The following is a 23,253-nucleotide window of genomic DNA, read 5'->3' on the forward strand; positions in this document are numbered from 1 at the left end:
TGCATACAGATACTATTCCAATGTGACTATATTGTGGTGAAAGGAATCACTCACACCAGAAGAGCATTTATTTCTACCAATCTTGCATTTACAAGTGGGAGAAGGCAGTTCACACTTTCTCCCTGATTGTACGACATTATGAAGTGTACGATGTATGAAGTATAATATTTATATACATAATTAGAGGAATGGTGCAGCATCTTACAACATCTTCACCCAACATACAGACAATGACCCTCTACTGAAAGTCTCCTGATATCTAATCTAGGTTTGTGTTTATGTAATTTAGGCAAGTTCATTCATTAAGCTATCTAACTCAAATAAACTATTCACAAGGACAAATTAAGTTCTTTACTTATCTTAAAGATTGCATTGAAATTTCAAAATTTGTGGGTAGCAGTGAGCTATTAGCATTCATCTCTGATTTTGATTAAAAACTGTTATCCCATCTTTAGCAACTCCACTGGGAGGACTCTCTGTAGTGAGGTCTAATACATCATAAGAGACCATGATATAAATGGAATGTCTGGCAGACAGGCTGACTGAAACTGGCCCTGCTGACAAAGTAAGAAAACGGCTAAGCCACGCTCTCAGATTTAGCATGAACTATAAAGACACGTAATACAGAAAAATATATTAAAATCCCTTCAAATCCTTAAAAATAAACAAAAAGATAAAAAGCCCCAAGAAGCCAGCCACTCCAAAAAATCTTTAAAACACCCTTGAAACTCTTCTAATCACATTTAAAATATCCAAATTAATGAAGCATCAGAGATGTTAAAAAGTCTTAGCAAGATATGAGTATTTCTCAACTAATATCTCATCTCTGAGTGTCTTTCACCTGCTCCATTTAAATCAATGAGTGAATACTCCTTGCTCCTCTTTGTACATGGAGCAGAGTTTTCTTATGTGTTCATAAGTGTTGAGTGGTTGGCCCAAATTCTCATTTCCTCGCTGATCTCCATGTGGTATCAAGTACCAGATTGCTGGCATGTGTTGAATCACTGACAGCAATTTTTGGATTTCCTCGTACAAACATACACGCATATATTTTTGAAAATTCTGTCAGTTTTGCAAGATAATGATGGTGAACACACTTTTTGTCAATTATTGATACAAGAGACTGCAGATGCTATAATCTGGAGCAAAAAAACAATCTGCTGGAGGAACTCAGTTGGTCAGGCAGCATCTCTGGAGGCAATGTCGAGATCCTGCATTAAGACTGAGAGAAGAGAGGGGGAGATAGCCAATATATAGAGGTGAGAGGGAGGGGTGAGGCAGGGGCTGGTTGGTGATAGTTGGAACCAGGTGAGGGAGGGGGGAGGTTGATGGGCAGATTGGAGGCAGGTGGAGGAGGGGGAGGGGTGGAGTTGGGAGACAGCTGCTGGTGGGTGATAAGTAGAGACAGATAAGGAGAGAAAGAGAGAGACAGAAAGGGGCAGATGGAGCCAGGTGGGAGGGAGTGGGGGCTTGAGGTAGAGAGAGAGAGGCTCGAAGTTGGTGTGAAGAAACAAGGGGCTGCGGATGCTGGAATCTGATGTCAGGAAGGTGAAGTGGAACCAGATAAGGGAGGGATGATGGGCAAATGGAACCAGTTGGGGGAAGGGATAGGACACTCAGTAAGTATAGTTTGCTGGTGGTGGGTAGATGGAACCAGGTGGAGGAGGGAAGTGAAACTGGGTGACAGAGGACCGGGAGAGGGGATAGTTGGGAAAACCTGGGGAGATCAGAATGAGAGAAAGGAACACACAGTAAGTGTGGGTTATCTGAAACTGGAAAATTCAGTGTTCACACCACTGAGTTGTAGACTACCCAGGCAGAATATGAGGTGTTGTTCTTCTAGTTTGTGTTTGGCCTCCCCCAGCAGAGGAGAAGGCTGTGGACTGACAGTCAGTGTGGGAATGGAAAGGGGAGTTGTAATGGCCTGCAGCTGGGAGTTCAAGATGGGCATCGCGGACAGAGCACAGGTGTTCTGCAAAACTGTCGCCTGGTCCATGCATGGTCTTGCCAATGTAGAGGAAGCCACATCAAGATCATTGAATGCGGTCGAGTTCCTGGTTGCATGTCATTTCAGTTCTCCTTCCTGAAACATCAACTGTCCCTTTGCCTCCACAGATGCTGCCTGACCTGCTGAGTTCCTCCAGCAGTTTGTTTTTTGCCATTGTTATTTTGCAGAATCTGGGCCCACATTTTCCTTGAGTAAGCGATCAAATGGGATGAAATTGGTTAGCTCTTGAAAATGGATGTGGGGATAATACATTGCAACACAGAGTGCACATCAGTTTCAGCATTTATCTAGTGCTAATTGCACTGTTGATTAGTTGGGTGCATCAGCAGGGGGCCACTATCATTAGTGACCAGCTAGATTTAAAGCTAGCTTGTGTCTCTTGCAGAGGCACTTGTTAATAGTCATTCTATAAGTGAATCAGTGAAGAATTGCACAATTTGGCAGAGCCCAGAATTCCTGCTTTTTGAACACAGAACTAGTCAAGAACGTGAAAAGCAGGAGACATGGACTGTATCTGCAGGGATCAGAAAACCCACCACCTACATGTTAAGAAGGTGGTGGGAGAAGGTGACCATGGTGGTTAATTTCAAATGTGAAGCCCTGAAGAGCACCACAAGAAGTTCAGTGATTCAGTCCAAGTCATCATGGTCAGTGAAAGCTCCAATGCCATGTCCACCAACTGCATGGTTTAGCACAGTTCCCCCACACTCCCATGGCTTATCTGCTGACAAGCTCTGTCAATCCTCTCACAATTGCGCCATTGCACCATTGCACCCCTTCACAGTGTTCACACACTACCAGCTATTCAACCATGACAACCACATCATCCAACACATGACCTGACTCATGGAACCACACTTTCCCCTCCAAGGCAAGGTGGTAATACATGGACACAAGCATACCAATATGTCTTAATCCCTATTAAGAAGTTTGTACTGTCCATTAACAGGATAGTCATTGCAAAAGTGGAAGCCCAGACAATGCTATGTAAGGTTAGCTTGCTGCTGCACAGGGTTGGACTAATGTAATCAGTGCTGTGAATTACAGTGCTTACTGGAATTGCTGAGCCTGTGCCTTAGGATAATGCTGTGGTTTCTTGGAACTGAAACCCATTTTCCTCTCTGTTCTTTCTCAGGAAGGCAGCAATTGCTGCCCACCACCCCCACCCACATGCCCCATTGCTACCCCTTAGCCAATGCCCTTGTTATCTCTCAGGCAGCTAATTCAGAGTGCTGCCACCCAGCCTAGGTGGTGCTATTAGAGCTGTTCTAGGTTGACTTACAAGGCAATCTGCAGTCTCCCACATCCAATAAACTATCAAAAATAAGAATTGACAGTTTTATGCAGTATTGCCTGATTTCATTTATGAAGTTGGCTTAGGATGCTTAGAATGTGTGGTGACCTTTATGGTATAAAGGTTTGTGGTGTTGTGGTCAGTGGTAAGATGCAGGACTGTTTGTGAATGTTGAAGTGGAGTTGCACTTACTTTCATCGTACTTGAATGAAGTCTTCATGTACAGAACAATGGAAATGATCTCTCTAGGTTGCTTCCTTCATTACTCCTTTTCCTTCCACTCTCGCTCCTCAGTAGCTGACCACTGAGCTGGTGGCAAGGGCTGTTATCTTACAGGGGTTACACCTCTCATGAGGCTGCACAGCATGCAGTAGGCCACCATGAATCTTGAAACCCCCTCTGCTAAGTAATGTAGATCTCCTCCATAGGCAGCAGAGCATCTTCTCACCCTACCAGTAGTCTCCACTATCAGATTTACCTTTGGGCAGAATGGTATTCATTGTATGTGCAGGTTGTGTACTGGAGTCATCAGCTATGTTGTCAGTGGGTAACCTTTACTGCCTAGTACGCACACTTTGATTTCCTGTGGTGGCTCAAATATAACTGGCATTGCAAACTACTGCAGAATTCTGGCATCACGATTGTTACCAGAATATTGGGCATGATTTTCTGCTTGGCCATTGAGTGAGTGGAATCGTTTTTGGTTCCAGGAAGAGGGCAGAGTTGACATGTTGTATCCACAAAGTGACAAGTGTACAGCCAGTGGCATGGCAAAACCCAAAACCTGCAATTCTCATGAGGCAGCATGTGTGCTCCTCTGCCTGTTGGGCATTCACAAGGTAGAATCAAGTTTATGTCACTTTCCTTGGATCAAGGGTTTCATTGACTTCCCTTAGACAACAGTGGGTAGCAAATTGTGAATGTTGCAAAAATTTCCTGCGCTAGCTATGGAGGAACCAAATCCATAAATGTTCAATGCCATGATCAGTTTGACAGCCTCTTGCAATGAGTCCTTAATCTTATCTGCGATTGCAGTTGCTGGCAGATTTAAGTGAGGTTGTCTTTATTGAAGTGTAGATATCTTACATATTATTCCTTGCTGAAGTTCAGGGCAGAGAATTGCTTCCTGAATACCTGGGATAATTGTGGCCTCCAACATAAGAACATAAGTGTCCTTTTTCCTTGACTCCTCCTAGCCCCCCCTTGAAGTATCTTCTCTGCTCATTCTTCCAATCACCAATATACCAAGGAAAATGTTTCTCATTGCACTCATTAACAGGAGCAATTGACTTATATAGAAGTCCTGAAATCAACTGAAGATTTTTTTCAGCACCACTCCCTCCCTATTGAAACTATAGAGGCACTGAAGACTTATAGAATTGTGTCAACACTCAGAAGAAATCCATTAACGAGGGATTTATTTGTTTAACAACATTTAAAAAGCACTTGGACAGGTACATGAATAGAAATGATTTGGAAGGATATTGCCCAAATGCTGACAAATGGAACGAGATTAGATGGGAATCTTGTTCAGCATGGATCACTTGAGCTGAAGGGCCTGTTTCCACGCTGTATGACTCTGTGACTCTAAATCAACCAGCAATTAACTATAATTAGTGGGTGATGTCTTTAAGTAGGGGTGGGTGTCTTATTAGTAAATACCTATTCAACCATGCAAGACAGGCATGGTAGTGCAGCGGTTAGCGTAATGCTATTACAGCGCCAGCGACCCAGATTAAATTCTGGCTGCTGTCTGTAAGGAGTTTGTACGTTCTCCCCGTGACTGTGTGGGTTTCCTCCGGGTGCTCCGGTTTCCTCCCACATTCCAAAGACGTACAGGTTAGGAAGTTGTGGGCATGCTCTGTTGGCGCCGGAAGTGTGGTGACATTTGTGGGCTGCCCCCAGAACGCTCTATTGCAAAAGATTTATTTCACTATGTGTTTCGATGTATATGTGACTAATAAGGATATCTTATCTGAAAGGTCAAGTGTAGGCTGGAATGTTATGCTCCACAATGGTGGAGCTGACATGAACATCTTGCCTTGCATTCTTTCCTGTGGAAGTTCATTGTGTTTGCCAATACCCTCATAAATATGGTACCTCCAGGATGGTACATGATAGTCAGAACAATATTTTAACCTAGAATCTTTCTTGAGGGCTCCAAGGCTGGGACAGAAGAACCTTTTCACATTTTATGGTCTCTGTAAGAAGCCAGCTTTGTGTTTTGACTTCGTCTTGAATTGTTTTGAGTTGTCAGTTCACTCAATATGTTCTACTGTGGGGAGTTCCTAGAAACACTGCATTTTTCTTACCAGTTTTCACCTACTATTTTAAGGAAACAGTAAGCTATTTTTGCTAACAAATGGAAAGACACAGATTACTAAAAAGGCAACGTAAGTGGAAACGATGACTTATAATATTCAACAAATGACACATAATTGAAGGAATGTTTCACTTCTCTGATGGATGCTTCTTAACGGTGTTGATGCTTGTGTATGAAATATAACTTAAAAGAAGAGCAAGTCTCTGTCCTCTGCATAGAAGTTTAATTCAGTAAATTACTCTCAATTTTATTGTTAACAGTCTGCTTATCAGAATTTACACAAAGACAGGATTACTATGTATCCCTGTCAAGGGATAACTTGTTAAAATCCAGGTAAACGACACATCTCTTTTAATCATACAAATATCAAGTGTTAAGAATTAACTTCTGGTCCCTCATCTTTAATGATAATGAAGAACCTAGACAATATACCCAGTCTGCTGTGTTCTCCAAAATTAATGATTTGACTAATTCTATAAGTATTTCCTATTCTGCTGGCTCATTGAATTCTATTAGCTCCTTATGTTGCTGCAGTTTTTTGAAATTCACAGCATGTAAGAATTGCAATGTGGTCTGCTAATTGCTTCTAGGCAAACTCTTAACTGAGTAATATATTACGACAGCTCAGTCTGCCATTCTATTTAATCTCAACAGCAATTTCACAGGATAACCAATGGTTAATGTCTCTTCTGCAATGCTAACTCCTTTACATAAATGATTTGGATTTAGGAACTGAAGGAACAGTATCAAAACTTGATAATGACACAAGCTGCAATTTGTGATAAATTGTGAAAACCTGCAACACAAAGATAGACGAAGAATGGGCAGATAAAATCCAGTTCAATATGAAAAGAAGTAAACATTTTGGAATAAGAATAGGGATTAATCTTATTTGGTAACATTTTAAATGGAGCAGTAGGTTTTGATGTACAGACACTTGGGTCATTTGAGGTAGCAGTAGAGTGGATAACACCTTTATTTTGCAGTGTAAGGCACATAAGCAATATAAACAGATAATGTTGATCTTCAAAAGCTCGGTTAGTCTGCAATTTGGATGGAGTTTATAGTTTTGGGCACTCCATTATGGGGAGGACATAAAAGTCAGAGAAAAGGCACAGCATTAATTAAGTCAAATGTTACCAGCATGTTGCACTGCAGTTATGAGAAGAGGCATAAATGTGTGGAGAATTAGATGTTAGATACCACCATCCTCTGGTTTCAGTCATGGCCTTGGCAACAGCCACCCCAATACTGCCTTTGACTCCTCTATGAGTAATAGAAGTTATACAGCAGGGAAACAGGCCCTTCAGCACACTGAGTTCCTAGTGACCATGAAGTATGCATTTACACTGATCCTACACTAATTCCATTTTATTATTCCCATTCCCAGCAGCTCTCTCTAGATTCTACCACTCACCTACACACTATGTGTAATGTATAGTGGTCAATTAACCTACTTATGAGGGATAGGATGTGCAGGTATACATGTTTTCCTCTGTTTTGGCATTTGCCATTTCTATTTGTGGGCCACCATGCCCTGGAAGAGTGAGGGATGCAGGTCAACAAGTGTCATACAATATGTTTTGGTGATATGGCCTGGGGTGAAAGTAAATAAAATTTTGCTGGTGATACTTGCTATTTCCTCTCTACACTCTCAGTCCTAATGCAGGGTTTCAACCCAAAATATCGACTATCCCTTTGCCTCCACAGATGCTGCCTGACCTGCTGAATTCCTTCAGCAGAGTCGCAAGAAATTCTGCAGATGCTGGAATCTGGAGCAATACACAAAAAGTGCTGGAGGAACTCAGCAGGTCAGGCAGCATCCATGGAGGGAAATAAACAGTTGACGTTTCGGGCTGAGACCCTTCATCAGGACTGGAAAGGAAGAGGGCAGAAGCCAGAATAAGAAGGTGGGGTGAGGGGAAGGAGCACACGCAAGCAGGAGCTAGGTGAGTTCAGGTGATAGGTGAGTCCAGGTGAGAGGGGGAAGGTAGTGGGAGGGGGAGATGTAATAAGCTGAGAGGTGATAGGTAGAAGGAATCCGATAGGAGAGGGCAGTGGACCATTGAATTAAAGGATGGGGGAGGGGAGGAGAGGAGATGGGCAGGTCATCAAGGTGGGGGAAAGGAGCCACAGGAATAAGGGATGACAAAAGAGTTGGGGGGGGGGGTGGAAAAAAAAAGAAGGGGTGGGTTACCGGAAGTTAGAGAAATCGAAGTTAAGCCCATCAGGTTGGAGACTCCCAAGGTGGAATATGAGGTGTTGTTCCTCCAACCTGCATTTGGCCTCAACATGGCAGTAGAGGAGGCCATGGATAGACACGTCAGTATGTCAGTATGGGAATGGGATGTAGAATTGAAGTGCATTGCCACGGGAGGTCCTGGCTGTTGCAGTGGATGGAGTCAAGATGCTCGACGAAACGATCAACCAATCTGTGTCGGGTCAGCAATTTGTTTTTTGGCTTATGTTTTTCACTGGTGTGGTCACATTGCTGATTTAACCCGTTGTATTGATCATTTACTTTCTTACGCATAGTCCTTACCAGCTTGTACCAGCTTATTTTCACCTCTGGATGTGACTGTCATGTTTGAGTAGCTGGGAGTGTGTGCAAGCTGTGAAATGTTACAACACCACTAAACTTGTGGGGTGAGATGACGCATATTAATTTTGGGTATGAGTGGCCATTGATAGACAACTGTAGCAGATGCCTAAGGTGGGGTGTGGTAAATTGAGCACTGTCTAGGATCAGTACTTCAATTAGTGGGATATGGCATTTAAGGATGCATTCATAAAGCTGGTATGTTTAACTGTATTGCAATCAATTGCAATTTAACAATGATGTTTCATAATCCTCATGAAAGCTTTCAGGAGCTATTGAATTTGGACCTTTTTGTATGTCTCCTAACTTGAATAGTGGCAATTAGATATGCAGCAAGAAACAGACTCGTAGGTCATTTATGTTTGGCCAAGTAGATTTATTTTCCATTTTTCTCCTAAGGTGTTTTTTAAAATCTATTTTTGCTGATTTCAGACTGAGCCATAGTCAGTCCAATCATTGTTTCCTCTTGCACTTCCTACTTCACCTTTGATACACATTTCTCAATTGTGAGATGATTATTTTCAGCTTTGGTGAGTTTAGACCAAAATAGATGTGGCTCAGTTTGTTTTTATGACCTATAGTTTCATGTTTTGAATTTCTTCTCACTTTAATTTTCTGTATCTTTGTATTGCCTTACGGTAGCTTTTCAATATTCAGGTTAAAATTCAGAGTTAATTTGGAAATAAAGCAGCCACAGTTGCACTTTGCTGTCAAATGTTATATGTTGTTGATTAAAAATACAAATAATTGCTGAAATATGTACAATGTGTAGGTAGTTTTGATTTAATATTTGTTTGTAAGTGGTGTCATTTACTCTATTACTTTAGTGTATGCACTAATATTCCACTGCATTCCATGCAAAATTGTTCATTTACAGAACTAATTATTGACAAACAAATTTAATAAAGCTGCTATTTACTTCAATAATTGGGTTAATTTAAATAATATTATTTCTTTAATTTATAATCATAAATGCCATTTATCACTTACTGAATATAGTAATTTAAGTATCTATACAGAGTATGTATACCCGAGTCTTTCAAATTAGCAGAGCTAGAATATATTAAACAATCAAGCCACAAGAAAGATTTACGAATGTAATAATTATTTACATTGCACTAACTTAAAAAAAAGTCATTTTTTTCCCTCTTAATAGATATTCCTACCTTCAGGCTTTGACTTCATCACTTCAGGATAAATAAAATTGTTGGGTCTTTCTTTGGAAACTTCAGGATACCTGCAGCTTTTTAATGACTTCTTCCTTCTAACCCCACAGTGCTATTTGTTTATGCCAGATCCAAGAAATGATGAGACATCATTTGCCAGAACTCAATAAAAAGACATATTTGTTTATTTTTTTGAAATTATTATTTTCAACTATATTTTCAACAGTTAAGTGGAAAATACGTGACAATAAAAATAGCGATTTAATTGAATAATATTCAGGATACCTACAAGAAGACCATTGTGTTAACTATTTCCCCTTCCTACCCCATTGTTCTATAGCTGAGTATCTCTGCTTTCCTCCTAAGGCACTTCCACATGCTGGCATATTGCTCCATAGGTTGTTGGCAGTCTTTCCAGTACTTGGCCTGAATGACCCTTCTTCAGGTGTTATTCTTGAAGAAAAATGTTAGCAGGCTCCATAATATACTGAGCCTGATTGCAGCTTCATCTAATGGACATGCCTGTTAACTTTCCAACAGTGGTCATTGGCTACTGGTTGAGATCAAGGACCCTACTGTTTTTTTTCTACTTGCAACCAGGACACTGAGACCAAATGCTGCTCAGTAATCTTTTGTAAACATAGGATCTACTGGATCTGGACCATTCAGTCCTAAACCACTGAATATTTTTCTACAGAAACTTCGGAGAGTATAAATGGGAGAATTTTACTTACTGCAGAAAGTTGGTGTATAAAGTGCTCACCCCTTTTGTAAACTTAAACATTTCCTGTAAAACTCTCAGGATCTTTTAATGAACTATTCTTTGGTTGAAAATCACTCACTCTGGAAACAATACTTCGTATACTGTACATTGCCCAAGTTTGCACAGCTTGAAACTTGCAGTTCATGGACATTGGCTCCATAAGCAAGTTCCATTAAACTACTCACTGTAAGGGTGATTGGAGTGCAAATTTGGTCCAATAGGAGAGGTCAGTCTTGCAAGTAAGTGAGGAATGCACAGAAGCTGGCATGATGGGACCAGCCTGATGTATGGGAGAGACCAGTCTAGCAGCAGGCTAGTTCAGCAATGCCTATGTTGGGATGGAGGGGTTGGGTAGGTGTTCAATGTCCAAGGCAACATGGAGAGTTGATCATAGCCCCATTTGATGTCACAATCCACAATTTGGGAAGCTTTAACATACATACCAGTGACAGACTTGTAGAAGGGAAGGCAGTAGGAGGGGCAACTTGTATATCAATGCAAATTTTACACTGGTATGTATGCACGTATGGCTTCCCAACTTGTGGATTGTGATCAGGTCAGGCAGCTTCTGTGAAGAGAGACACAGTTAAAGTTTCAGATCAAAGACCTTCCTTCAGAAATGATGAAAGCTCACCAACCTGAAATATTAAATCTGGATCTCTATCCACAGATGCTGCCTGGTCTGCTAACTATTTTCAGAATTTTATGTTTTTGGGAGATACTGAGGTTTTTAAAAAGGTGGTAAGTTGATCAAGACATACATCATGTGGCAGAGTGAGGGGATGGTGACTGGAGCAGTGAGGAGGTAGTGAAGGAAAAATGAGGGGGCATGGAAGCTTCAAGGACACAGCAGAGTGGCAGTGAGAACTGTGGCTTTTGTATTCTTTAATATGGCTAAAATTATCAGCATCTGTTTGCACCACTGATTTTCAGAAACTGATTGTAAGTGCATAAGCTTTTCTAACACTTCATCCCAGCAAAGAATTTGCAGTCTGAGATCTAGCCTGCAGATGTAAGACATATTGTAATCATTTTAGGAATGCAGGCGTTCCACATCCATGGATTTGTAATGTATATGGGGCAGGCTGGTGACTTTGAAGGGCTTCTTAGCAGACTCGTGAGACTGGTGGTTCAAGAGGACATATTTAACAGGAAGCTCATTGAGTGCTCTGCTGTGCTGCAAAGACAACCAACTTCCTCCTGTTACCAGGAGCAAGATTTTGGTTATCAGATATCAATAGGAGAAAAAAAAAATTCATGCAATCAAATCAATGCTTAAATGCCAAAATGCTGCAAGCACTCTGACACAGGGTGTTCAACCTGAAATGTTACATCTGTTTCTCTTGCCACTGCTGCAGCCTGACTTGCCAAGTGTTTCTGGCATTTTGTGTTTTTATTTCAGATTTCCAGCACCAGAGTTTATTTTTGAATTTCAATGCTTAAAAGCCCATGTCCGTTTGGTCCCTTTTAGATGCTGCCATACATTTTTCAATTTTGCTGACAATTAACTGTTCAGATGACTGTAATGATCTTCAAATTTTATTCGAAGTGTTTATACTGAGTTGATTGGCTTTTCTCAAACTCTTAAAAATTGGAGAAAGTTGTTGGATGTTCTTGCATTTGCTGGTTGCCTTGAGCAACACATTTGAAAGTGTCTTGAGCTCTGTTGGAATTCTGCTCCCCAAATCAGGATTCCTCAAATCATAATTATTTTCTGCTGCAGCTTAAATTTCTAAGGCTTACACTTCTTCACCTCTGCTCAGCTTTTACATCTGCATTCTCTGATTTCCATATGCTTTGTGTCTCTGTCCACAGTTGTTCCTCAACTATATGCTCTGGACTCTCTTGAATGAGCATTGACAGAAATCAAGAACTTTAGAAAGAGGAGCAGGATTAGGATACATGTCCTTCAAGCCTGATCCACCATTCATCAAGATCATGGCTGATCTCCCCCCACCCCCCCCAGCACTACTTGAAAGTATGATATCTCTTATTTACCTTAATGCCCAGAAATCTATTGAGCTCTGTTTTGAATAAACATAACAATTCAGCTTCTACAGTCAACTGGGCTAGAGAATTCTAAAGGTTGACCACCAGAAATTTCTCCATATCTCAGTCTTAAATGGCCTATTCCTTGTTCTCAAACTCTGGCCCCTGGTCCTGGACTTAATCAGGGAAATATCGTCTCTGCATCTAGCCTTTCATGCTGTTTAAGAATTTTGTAAGTAGCTAGGATGCTGAAAGCAAGGGAGAGTGAAAGTGCTGGAGAGATTACCAGTATTATCAGAGGTAGACTGGAGTATCGTCTTGTTCTTCAGAATTCATTTCTGCTATCTCCCATCTTTTAGAGGGGTAAATGAAAAAGGCTGTTAATTTTGGTGTACTTGAACAACTTTCTAACTTTTAAGCAAAGTGGTTGATGAACGGATGAATTTGCTTCAATGTTTCAGTATACTCATCAAATGGTTTGCTTTATTTCAAACCTGCAGAAGGTATTGAAACAATCGCACCTCCATTCCCAGTAGGGAGTTAATTATGATATCTGCAACACCACCATGTGGATCCAAACACCCAGTGTTAGTGTGTCCTCTTTTAGTAGTCTGAACTTCCATTGCTTGATGTGCTGGCTTCTCCTGCATGTAGAAGGCCCAGTGTTAGATGTTTTCAGTTCTTGGGATCAAAATCAACCTGAACTCATGGGATGAATGGCAGTAAGTAATTAGCTAAGGGGCAATGACCTAGGTTCTGAAACATTACTGTGCTGCTGCACAGTACAGAATATGAGACACTTAACATGAGCATTGTTGATTAACTTTGCTTTTAGGGAAAGTGACATGGTGCCATATGATACCCTAAAGACAAATGTTTCACTGTTGCTTTTGGGAAAACCCGTGAGTATCTGTGATTCAGCCATCTGCTTGTTATTCATCTGAAAGCAGTGCTACCTTTTGTTGATCCAATAAGGTCATTAAGCTACTTTTGACACTGCAGCGTGGTTCCTGGGGTTATGAAAGTGCCCTTCGCAGTCAATGCTGCCTCCTTCCACATTTCTCATGCTGCTACATGTGATATATAGCTTCTTCCCTGGCACTTTTCAACTGCCATCCCTCTGCTCACTAGCTTCTGACGCCACCACTTCCACATCAGTTCCTGATAAATCAAAAAATGTGCTTCTTTCCTCCTTTAGAAGATAAGATTTCATTCCCTCTTCAGTTCTTAAACTGCACAGAGCCGTTGTTATGTTCTGGGCACCCTTGCTTAACAGTCATCTGCTGATGGGATTCTTTGCTTTTATTACCACCATTGTTAAAAGTAATTGATCTTGGAATTTTCTTCAAGATCAGTGTTTTGGATTTGGATAAATTTAAGTCCTGTTCTATTGAGTGTGTACTGATGGAGCAGTACCCTGTAAATTTCCAGTTTATGTCTTCTTACTTTTGTTTCCTTCATCATTGTATCAAGAAAAATGATCGTGTCATTGCAAGAACAAAGTTGACTGGATCGAATTAATACTGGCATACGTACTGAATAATAATTATGTTATTATTTATATAGAAATGTTAGGAGTTTCCAAGTATTGCATTAAATGCTGCCACTCTTCAAATGCATATAGATCTGCAAATGATGATAAGTTAAGCAGTTTTGTGGTATTAGTGAGATATAAATGTTGGTTAGGTCACCAGGATAATTCTCAAGATCTTCTTGGAGAAGTGCAACAAAACCTTACATCTCCACCTGAGAGGGCATGTGGGTCAGTTTAATGGGCACAATCATACTTATCTCTGGCCATTGGTTCCATTTCCTCCTCCTAGGTTAGCTTGTCTCTAACAACCATTCCTGCTCATTGAAATGTGTAAGTCAGAGATGTGCTGGAGGTCGGGCTGGTGCATTTGATTCTCACACCACTGCTACGGTCACCACTGACAACCTGAGCTAAGGGACTGGATGTATTCTCACTAGATCCCTCAGCTTTATGCCAGCCATAGCTGTTTGGCTCCAATTTCTTCTTTTCAATGTATTTATGTGAATGTTGCCAGCAAAGAAAGCATTTATTGCTTATCCCTAAATGTCATTTGTTCCTTACCTACTCTGGATTGGTCTGGATTTTGCCATCCACAGTTTTGAAGCAACACACAAACAGCTGGAAGAACTCAGCGGGTCAGGCAGCATCTATGGAGGGAAATGGACAGTCGACGTTTTGGGTCAAGTCCCTTCATCTGGACTGGATGAAGTCCAGATAAAGGGTCTCGATCCAAAACTTCGACTGTCCATTTCCCTCCATAGATGCTGCCTGACTCATTGAGCTCCTCCAGCTTTTTGTGTGTTGCTCCAGATTCCAGCACCTGCAGTTACTTGTGCCTCCACAGTTTTTAAGGGCTGTGTTTCTCATCTGGAGCCAGTCAGGCCCTCATCAAACTATGTAAGTCAGAAACTGATGATATCATTGTGCCTGATTATTTTGAATGGCCGTTATGTCTCTCTGCCATTTGGAAAATACTACTAATAAGAAACAGTATGGTTTTGAAAACCCCAGAGATCACAATTACGAATTGGTCCAATTAGTGACTGAATAATAGGTAACAGAAAATTCATAAGACAAAAAAAAAGTTGAAACAGAGGGAAAAAAGCAGAAGGTGCAGCCATAAGTCTACAAACAAGTTACAGAGAAGCCTGGCATCTGACCCCATGTTTGATAGTTGTTTAAGCTGTGGTGATGTTCATGAAGTGCTGGTAAGAAAGGTGGCCCTCGGTGTCATCCCATGACACCATTTCCATAGGTCAGCAATGCAGGGTAGCTGCAAGGAGGTGAACCTGTCACTGAGCTGCTGCTGAGGAAAGACACAGAAAGAATCAGTATTCGGTGAAACGACCAGCTGGTGCACAGTGCACTCTGTGTGTATACAGCAATGGAGGTAGTATGTATGACAGGGAATGAGCAACGGAATGAAGAAATGTTGATCAGCAGACTAATAAAGGAGGCTGTCTGGCAGGTCAGTAACATTAAATGGGAGCACAATGACAATGAATGGAGAATAGAGCACAGTAACACATGCAATTGTGTAGCCAGCAAATTGTTGCAGCATTTACATGGTTCATAGTTTGTAATATAAAAATATGTGCAAAACCCATTTATCAAGTATAAGATTATAGTTCTGGCACAAAAAGATTTAATTTAAGTTGATTTTTAAGCTTGAGTTCAATTTGTAGAATGGTTATATCTATTCCAGTGGACTGGGATATTTCAAGAATCATATAACATAGAGCTGTGTGCATTCTGAATTAAAGATAGCAAAGATGACATAAATTAGGATGTAAGAGTTACAATGGTGCTGTAGGAATTTTGAACAATGAGTAAAATTAGGTTTGGAAGTCATTTTGCAATATCTTATTTCAGGCTTTAATAACCATTCTCCATTTAATATTTTGCTGTTATTTTACTTATTAAGGAGTATTTTTTGGCCTATTGATAAGGAGCCTTCATTGCTGATGAGTACATCAGAAATAGAAGGGCTTACCATGCACAATGACAGCCTAGATTAGGTCTGATTTTTGGGCAATTTTTGAAATATGGATAGGGATCTATATTTGATAGCACCCTGAAACAGATATAAAGACCATGATGTACAATTAACCTATGTGAGTTAACTGAGTTGCAGCCAGCAAATTAACTTAGCGCTATCTATGCATTTCCATGGTCACGATCTCCAACCAGTCATAACTATGCCATTGATAGAGCACAGTGACACATGCAATTGTTTAGCCAATGTATCACCAAGGTGGCAATATCATGAATGGTTTGCTCCAGTTAAAACTAGTCCTATTGGTGAGGTGCACTGGACCATTTGCTGGCTAGTGTTCACAAGTAGAACTAATCCTGGAAACAATGAAGAATGGTGCCACATGAGAATGAACAGGCTTTGGTGGAGGAGGTGCAGAGTTACATCCACATGGACCAGGAGGTTCCCCAGAGAAGACTGTGGAAGCAGATAATATCTTTGAAAGCATGAGACCAGTGTTGCCACGGTGATATGCTGTTAATGATGCTATCCAGTGGTTAATGAGGGAGACTGTGTGGGTGGATGTGTGTGATAGAAAGAGAGAGAGAGAGGGAAAGATAAAGAGCATGCATATTGCTCTGTGAGTCAATGTCAAGAGTATAGTCCTCATGACTTGGCTGCAGAACCACAAAACATTCACTGAACTCACACAAATGGCTGTCATCATCAAAATGCATATCCGACCAACTGGCCATGGTTCATAGGTAACATTTATGTGCTCCACAAATGCAGGTGAATACTACTAATCCAATATTGCATTGATGGTTTCCTAATGCAAGTCAAATCAGGTTAGATTCATTGTAAATATGCACCATAGGCTCTAATGAGAAATGCACCATTGTGTCTTGCTATGTTTAAAAAATACAATCTATATCTTCCTATATAATGTTGTGTTAACCATGCTAAGATTAGAAAGGCTTTTTTTGTTTAGCTGGAATATAAATGTTCTTATTATGGCTACCAGGGAAAATAGTGCTAATAATTTCCTTTGAAAATTTGTGGTCATTGGTAAAATGAACATCAGTTTGAAACATGGCATAAAAATTGAAACATTGTTCTGATCACATCAAGCAGGTAGCCAACATAGGGAGAGATGTTAGAATTGAAATGTACCAGTGTATTTTTTTGACTGGCATGATATGGCTACCATGGTAGTTACTATTTTGACAAACTTCATTGTACATTATGCTGGAAAATATGTTTTGTTCAATATTGTTATTGCAATGCTGATAATCTGCAAGCTAGCCATCAGAGTAAAGCTTTTGATGTGGATATAATATTAGCTTGAGCTAGTTCTGTGGTGGAATAAGAGATAGAAGGCAAGATTTTCTACTTTAGGACCCTGATCTACTAGTGCAAAATTGAAATTATGGAATTGCTGAAATCTTTTCTCTGAGCATCAGAAGCACTTGCCTCAAGCAGATGGAGACTTCATTTTTGCATCAGGAAACCAGGACATCAGCTCTGATTTTAAATGGCCCTCCACCTTCCCATACCTGGAAAGATAAGATATGCAAGAGGTTAAATTTGGGGCGATATCCTTATTCCTGCATCTGTTGTCCTTTATTCACTTCAGGCTTTTGCAGGGAATGTGAATATAAAAAGAATGTGAATACACAAGCCAGGTGAGAGCTCTGTGAATACTCAAAATCAGGATCTAGTATATGCATTCTAATGCAAGATGTTATTTGATCCCAGGCCATGTGAATTATATAGAATGCAGATTGTGGCCTGGAATGACACTATGGATCAGATCTAGGCCCAGGTAATGTCTTTTAAATTTTGGAAAGCACTCTATATGGGAAAGGAAATGCAAGCACACATTGGGCTTTGTGTTCCCTGGGCTTTACTCCCCCTTTCCCATGGTTGTGATCATTCCTTCTCCTTTGGGCATATTTGGAAGCCTGCTGCTGCAGATTTTCACTTCGGAGCATCTTCACTAGATGTCAAGTGTGAGTCATTCTTGGGATATTGTAAAAAGATCTGAGAGCAAAATAGTCCAGGCTTCAGACTGGAGAATTGGGCCAAATCTGCTGCCTGACAGAATCATCTCCGTATCTTGTCCCAGTTATTGTTTTCAAAGAACATGCGCAGGAAACAAGCAACTGAAATTCCTAGGAAACTAGCTGTACAGAGAACTGATGTAAAGAATGTGTCTGTAATTTGCATTTGCAATCTCTTAGCTAGAGCTCTGTCTCTGAATTTTCAGCTGATGCCCAGTGGGTATCAGTGAATTTCTAGTGAATGTGGGCCTCTCCCTCTTATCCTATGGGTTGGGGGAGCCCCTAAAAGCTTCTCCTTATCTAGGACAAACAACCCTATCAATTGATATGGCCATGGAGGGAGTCTGCCAGACTTAGAAAGAACTTGTGATTCCTTCTACTACTTTGGACTATCCCCACAGTAAGACAGGTTGAGGTGACTTGGTCTCAGTTAGGCAACAATTCAAGTGTTGAGACATTTGTTTTCCCAAAGGAAACTGGAATACCAGGTAATCCACAATCTTGGATGTTTCTGCCTAAATATCCCATTACAGTATACAACATGGTTTTACTGACACAGTGTGAAAGGATTGCCAGGTTAATCAGTGGTTACCATTCAGCAGAAGTGCTGCTGCAAGCAATGACAGGTTCAACTGACCGAAGCCTCATGCTTTCTTGTAGACAGCTTGCCTTGATAACCAATGGGGATGGTGTCAACAAGACATCAATTCTTGTATTTTCATGATATTTTGCTTCTTTTTGAGAATGTAGATGATGCCACGAACATTTGTTGTTGAAAACTGACTACGCTGAGTAAATTGTAGCAGTGCTGTGGTTGCTTGCTCAAGTATATTAAGAAGGAAATTTAATGACTATAACTGGGTTGTGTTAACCAGGTTGTGATAAATGTCCAAGTCAGGGTGGTGTGTGATCTGGAATAGAAGTTGAAGTTGGCTCTTCTCAGTGGTAGAAGTTTTAAAGCTGAGATGATTTGATGAAGTAGTTTGCCAGATTATTCAGTTCATGTCCATTGTAGCTACAGTATGCTGGTTGCTGAAGAAAAGGACATTGAATCCAGCAACAGAAGTGCTGATCAAACTTACTCCTTTGTGAAGTATAGTATCAATCATGAATATGGTTACAATTATAGCAATTTAAGTGAGTGGTTGGATATTTCTTGACGATGTTAGAGGGACTGTGTAGACAGATTTGAGCTACATTGCAGACTAAGCCTGCTGTTGATTGATGTGGTTAGGGAGGAGGAGATTTTGGTTTGGCTAGTTTACAAAATTATATGAAAGTTACAAAACATGAGCACCCATTTGGCCTAACGAGTCCATGAGTTTGTTTCTAATTCTATATGCCTGAATATTTTTAAATCCCTTTATTCCTCTTAGCCACTTCTGTAACCTATGCTGAGAGGTCAACATAGCTTCCACTAACTAACTCTAGTTGATGTTCCACAAGTTCATAGGACCATGGATCAGAAATCCTTTGTATAAATGCAGGTGGAACTTCTTTCTGAAAAGAATGGCAAGTATGTGGAACAAATAATGGGCGTAGGTGGTGGAATAGGAAACCTTAATCCATTTCAAGAAATATCTAGACAGATTCTTGGTAATAAATGAGATTTAGGAGTTTTAGAAGTGTAGCAAGTGAAAACTCAGGACAGGTGGCCCAGATAGAAACATGGACTTCTCTTGTCTGAAACTATTCATTATTTCTGGATCCCTCAACCACTGAAAACCTTAGCCTAGAAATTCTTTTGCTCTGAATTGGGAGCAGTAAAACAGCATTTTCTTTAAGCAATCTTTAAAACACCATTTTCCAAAGAGTCAACCTGAAATGTTGACTCTGTTTCTCTCTCCACAGATGTTGCCTGAACTGCTGAGTGTTTCCAGAATTTTATATTTTCATTTTAGAATTCCTGTATCTGTAATACACGGAATTATATTCAAATTAGCACTGCACAATATTTTAGGGTTCTGGCTCCAGAAGCTAATGTTCTCATTGCATAGAACATTATCTAGTATTGATGCTGACTCAGATTCCAGTCAGCTCTCTCACACACTGATGACTATCTAATGATATTGCTAAACAACATCTTTTTGGCATTGTGTAGGTCTTAGAACCATGAATTTTAAACAAATGTATCTGCTTTATTTTGACATGTATTGATTAATAATGTTGGGCTCCAGATGCTCTGAAGTATGTCCTGTGTATTTTGTAGTGTAAGTTTTGGGCTACTACTTAATTTACAAGTTTTTAAGAATTGCATTGTTTGACTAATTTCTTGCCTACAGACATCAGGATAGATGGTTGTATTCTGGCAATTTTAAAGCGGCAGGCAGAGTGGTCAGTCAACTTAAAGTTAGACATTAAAAGGTTGAGCTGTTCACATAATGTCAAATGCTGCTCTTTATGTTTGCCCATAATGATACCGTAACCAATCATTTCTGCTAGTGCCTCCTCATACTGGTTGAGTCATTTGTATTGCCTGCTTGCCGTTGAGGCTGGGAGGAAAGTGGCAACAGTGTTATGTAATTATAGCACTAGATAAGATCATGGTAGAAAAATAATGAAGTGTTAAAGAAGCGTGTAGTTTTTAATATGAAAATTGACCAGCAAGTCCAGGGGATAAGAAGAGAAACCATAAATTGTGAGTATCCATAACATGCTGGTCAATTTATGTTGATACACCATTTGCTTTGCACAAATGGCAGCCTGCCCCAAGTCTCCTTGTTAATTTTAAGAATTTACTGGATTTGCACATTAATTGGCCATTACACTCTCTGCAGAAATTTAAATCTGGCAGTTAAGAACATTAGTAACCTTTTAACAAGATGTTAATTATTAATGTGATGCCAATCAACTTTAGGCCCAGATAGGGGAAAATAATACTTCAGCATCATTCCAATATATGGGCAATTGTTGTTTGGAGTTTAAAATTTGTTTTTCTTTCTCTTAATACAATACTTCTTTGTCCATCTGTCTTCTTATTTTCTATACTTGCTCTGACTCCAATTTGCTCTTTTCCTCTTTCACTTTACTGTGATTTTTCTCAGTCTTTAAAACCCATTGTTTCAGGAGATGCATCACATTTCCTGCTGTTCACTGAGGTTTCAGCTGTCACATTGTCCTCGCCACTCATTTTTGGGATTGCATTTGCATCAAGTTATAACTTACTTGTGTGGAAAAACATCCAACTAACCACATGCACTGTGAGATGCTCAACTCCTGCAAGAGTGGACATTTGAAATAAAAACAGATCATGCTGGGCATACACAGCAGGATAGCCAGCATCTCTGGAGAGAGAAACAGTCATGAATAGAAATGAAATTAGAAAAAAAAATGTGCTTTTATGTGTAAGTCATGCATCAAAAGCTTTTTATGCATATTCCAAAGTCTTTGCACTAAATTGCAATTGAAGTCCCACCCATTTCAAAATTGTATGGGGCACTTCCTCATGTGATTCATCCCAGTGTGGGTGATGTGTCTGTATCATCATTCAAGCAGGTTAGATGTGATCAGCGTAGGTGATGTGTTTCCCTGTCTTACTGGCAAAATTGGATAAAAAATTCTGACCTGTATCCTTTTTAATTTACAGTGAAATGAGAAACCATATATAAATCAAAGGGTCCCCACCAGAACAGTGATTTTACCTTCTCTGCGTCTCCTGTATTGAATTTCATGTACAGTCCTCTTGCAGACTGACAGCACTGAGAAAAATTTGCAGCACCTATGCAATGTGCACCCGATGTGTGCAATGGCAGTGGCCTTCTGTGGCTGCCATGGAGGGTGCACTGTAATAGTGTTGACCTGTTCTCCAGTGGGTAATATATGAATGTTGTGGCAGCTCTGAGCTCAGCAAGCAGCTGCCATCTGAAAGCAAAATTGCAGTCTACCACTGCTATCAGAGAACACTATATTATCAATTTCTTAAAGCAAGGATGTCCAAATGTAGCAATTTTTTTGGTGACCCCAGATTTGACATCAGGGAAAAATGCTGACGTATACAAAAAAAAGTGGTGAAATCCAATTTCTATGCTTCAGTGTTTCAGGTCAAGGTGCGCTGTGGGGTATAGATGCCATGTAGAAATAAAGGAGTGGGTCAAAATAAATAAAACCATAGGAATATAGCAAGCTAAGAACTGGGATATGCCATTCAGCCTCTCAATACAATTCTGCTATTTAAATTAAGTAATGGAGAAAGAATAATTATTTAGACCTTTTGGGTCATAATCCCATGATGGAATAAAATAACAAAGCATCTTTCCATTTCTGTTAACACAGCACCCACATGCTTTTTAGGATAGTGCTTACAGATTTCCCCTAGATTTTGTATGAACGATTGTGTTATGCCATGTTCTGTAAATGGTATTGGCCTACTTTTGAGATTAAGTCCTTTTGATCTGGGGTTTGCCTCCAAAGCATGTAATCTCAGTAGCATTTCTTGTGAGTTCTGTTTATTATCCCAATTTAGAACATCCTTAGCCTTCTGAACTCAGGTGAATGAGATATTCTTGTAGTAACCTTGGAAGTAAATAAAATGAAGTAAAACCATGAAATCAGCTGACGGAAACACAATCAAAAATGAGAGAAATAGAGGACTAATGAGGCAAGCAAAGAAGGAGATGTTCCGATAAAACAATAAATTGGAAGAATGAGAATAATTAATGATACAAATGAGACAAATGATACAAACGATAAGTAAATTATAGATCTGCTGAATTTTATAGATTCTTAAAGAGAATCTATGAGAGACTGCTCTCAATATTAAACTACTTCTCAAACATTTGGATGAAGGTGAAAATGTGGTATTTGCAATTTTAATGTTCTTTTCCCTGTTATGAAGATTTATGATTTTGAAAGTTATTGCTCAACAGTTCACATCAGTTATGATGATGCCACAAAGCAAATTGACTAGAAATCCTATAAATTGATACGCTCTTATGATCCAAGGTAAGATATTTCTTTATCTTATCTCATAATGACATAGGAGGCCATTTGGCCCATTAGATCCATACCAGCTCCTGAGAATGGGAGCAATTTCATTTCCCTTTTCCTTAATTCCTTGCATCCCTACAACTTATTCTCTCTCACAAAAGCCTGTCAACTCCCCTTTGATTCTTTTTGCCATTAACCTCCACCGAGGGTTAATTTACAGCAGCCAGTTAACCAGTTAACAGCAAAAAATAAACTGCTGGAAGAACTCAAAGGGTCAAGTAGCATCTGTGGAAGCAAAGAGGTGGTTGATGTCTCGAGTCAAGAGCCTGCATTAGGACTGAGAGCATAGAGGGAAGATAGCCAGTATGTAGAAGTGGGAGAAAATGTTGAGACAGCTAGTTGTTGATAAGTGGAGACAGCTGAGTGGAACCAGATGGCGGAGGGGAGAGGGAGGGTAGAGACAAAGGCACAGAGGCTGGTCGATGATTGGTGGAACCAGACAAGGGAGGGATGTTCAGCAGGTGGAACCAGAAAGGAGAGTGGGAGGGGATAGCAAAGGTGAACCAAGGGAGAAGAAACCCAGATGGGTAAGTATGTGGGTGCTGAGCAGATG

The 23,253-nt window shown here is 40.2% G+C and overlaps 1 protein-coding gene across 2 annotated transcripts in view; it reads left to right on the forward strand.

Annotated features, from left to right (window-relative positions):
* ppargc1a (peroxisome proliferator-activated receptor gamma, coactivator 1 alpha) overlaps positions 1-23,253 on the forward strand; it is a 420,524-nt gene that overhangs the window by 151,001 nt on the left and 246,270 nt on the right. The window contains exon 1 of one of the 2 annotated variants that reach the window (XM_052009438.1): positions 7,989-8,066. The exons of the other annotated variant lie outside the window; for it this stretch is intronic. Coding sequence (XP_051865398.1) covers positions 8,022-8,066 — 45 coding nt within the window. The 5' untranslated portion in view covers positions 7,989-8,021. Of the gene's footprint in view, positions 1-7,988; positions 8,067-23,253 lie in introns of those variants that run through there. 2 annotated transcript variants of the gene reach the window in all.

Source organism: Pristis pectinata, chromosome 2 (assembly GCF_009764475.1).
Source record: "Pristis pectinata isolate sPriPec2 chromosome 2, sPriPec2.1.pri, whole genome shotgun sequence".
Lineage (NCBI taxonomy): Eukaryota > Metazoa > Chordata > Chondrichthyes > Rhinopristiformes > Pristidae > Pristis > Pristis pectinata.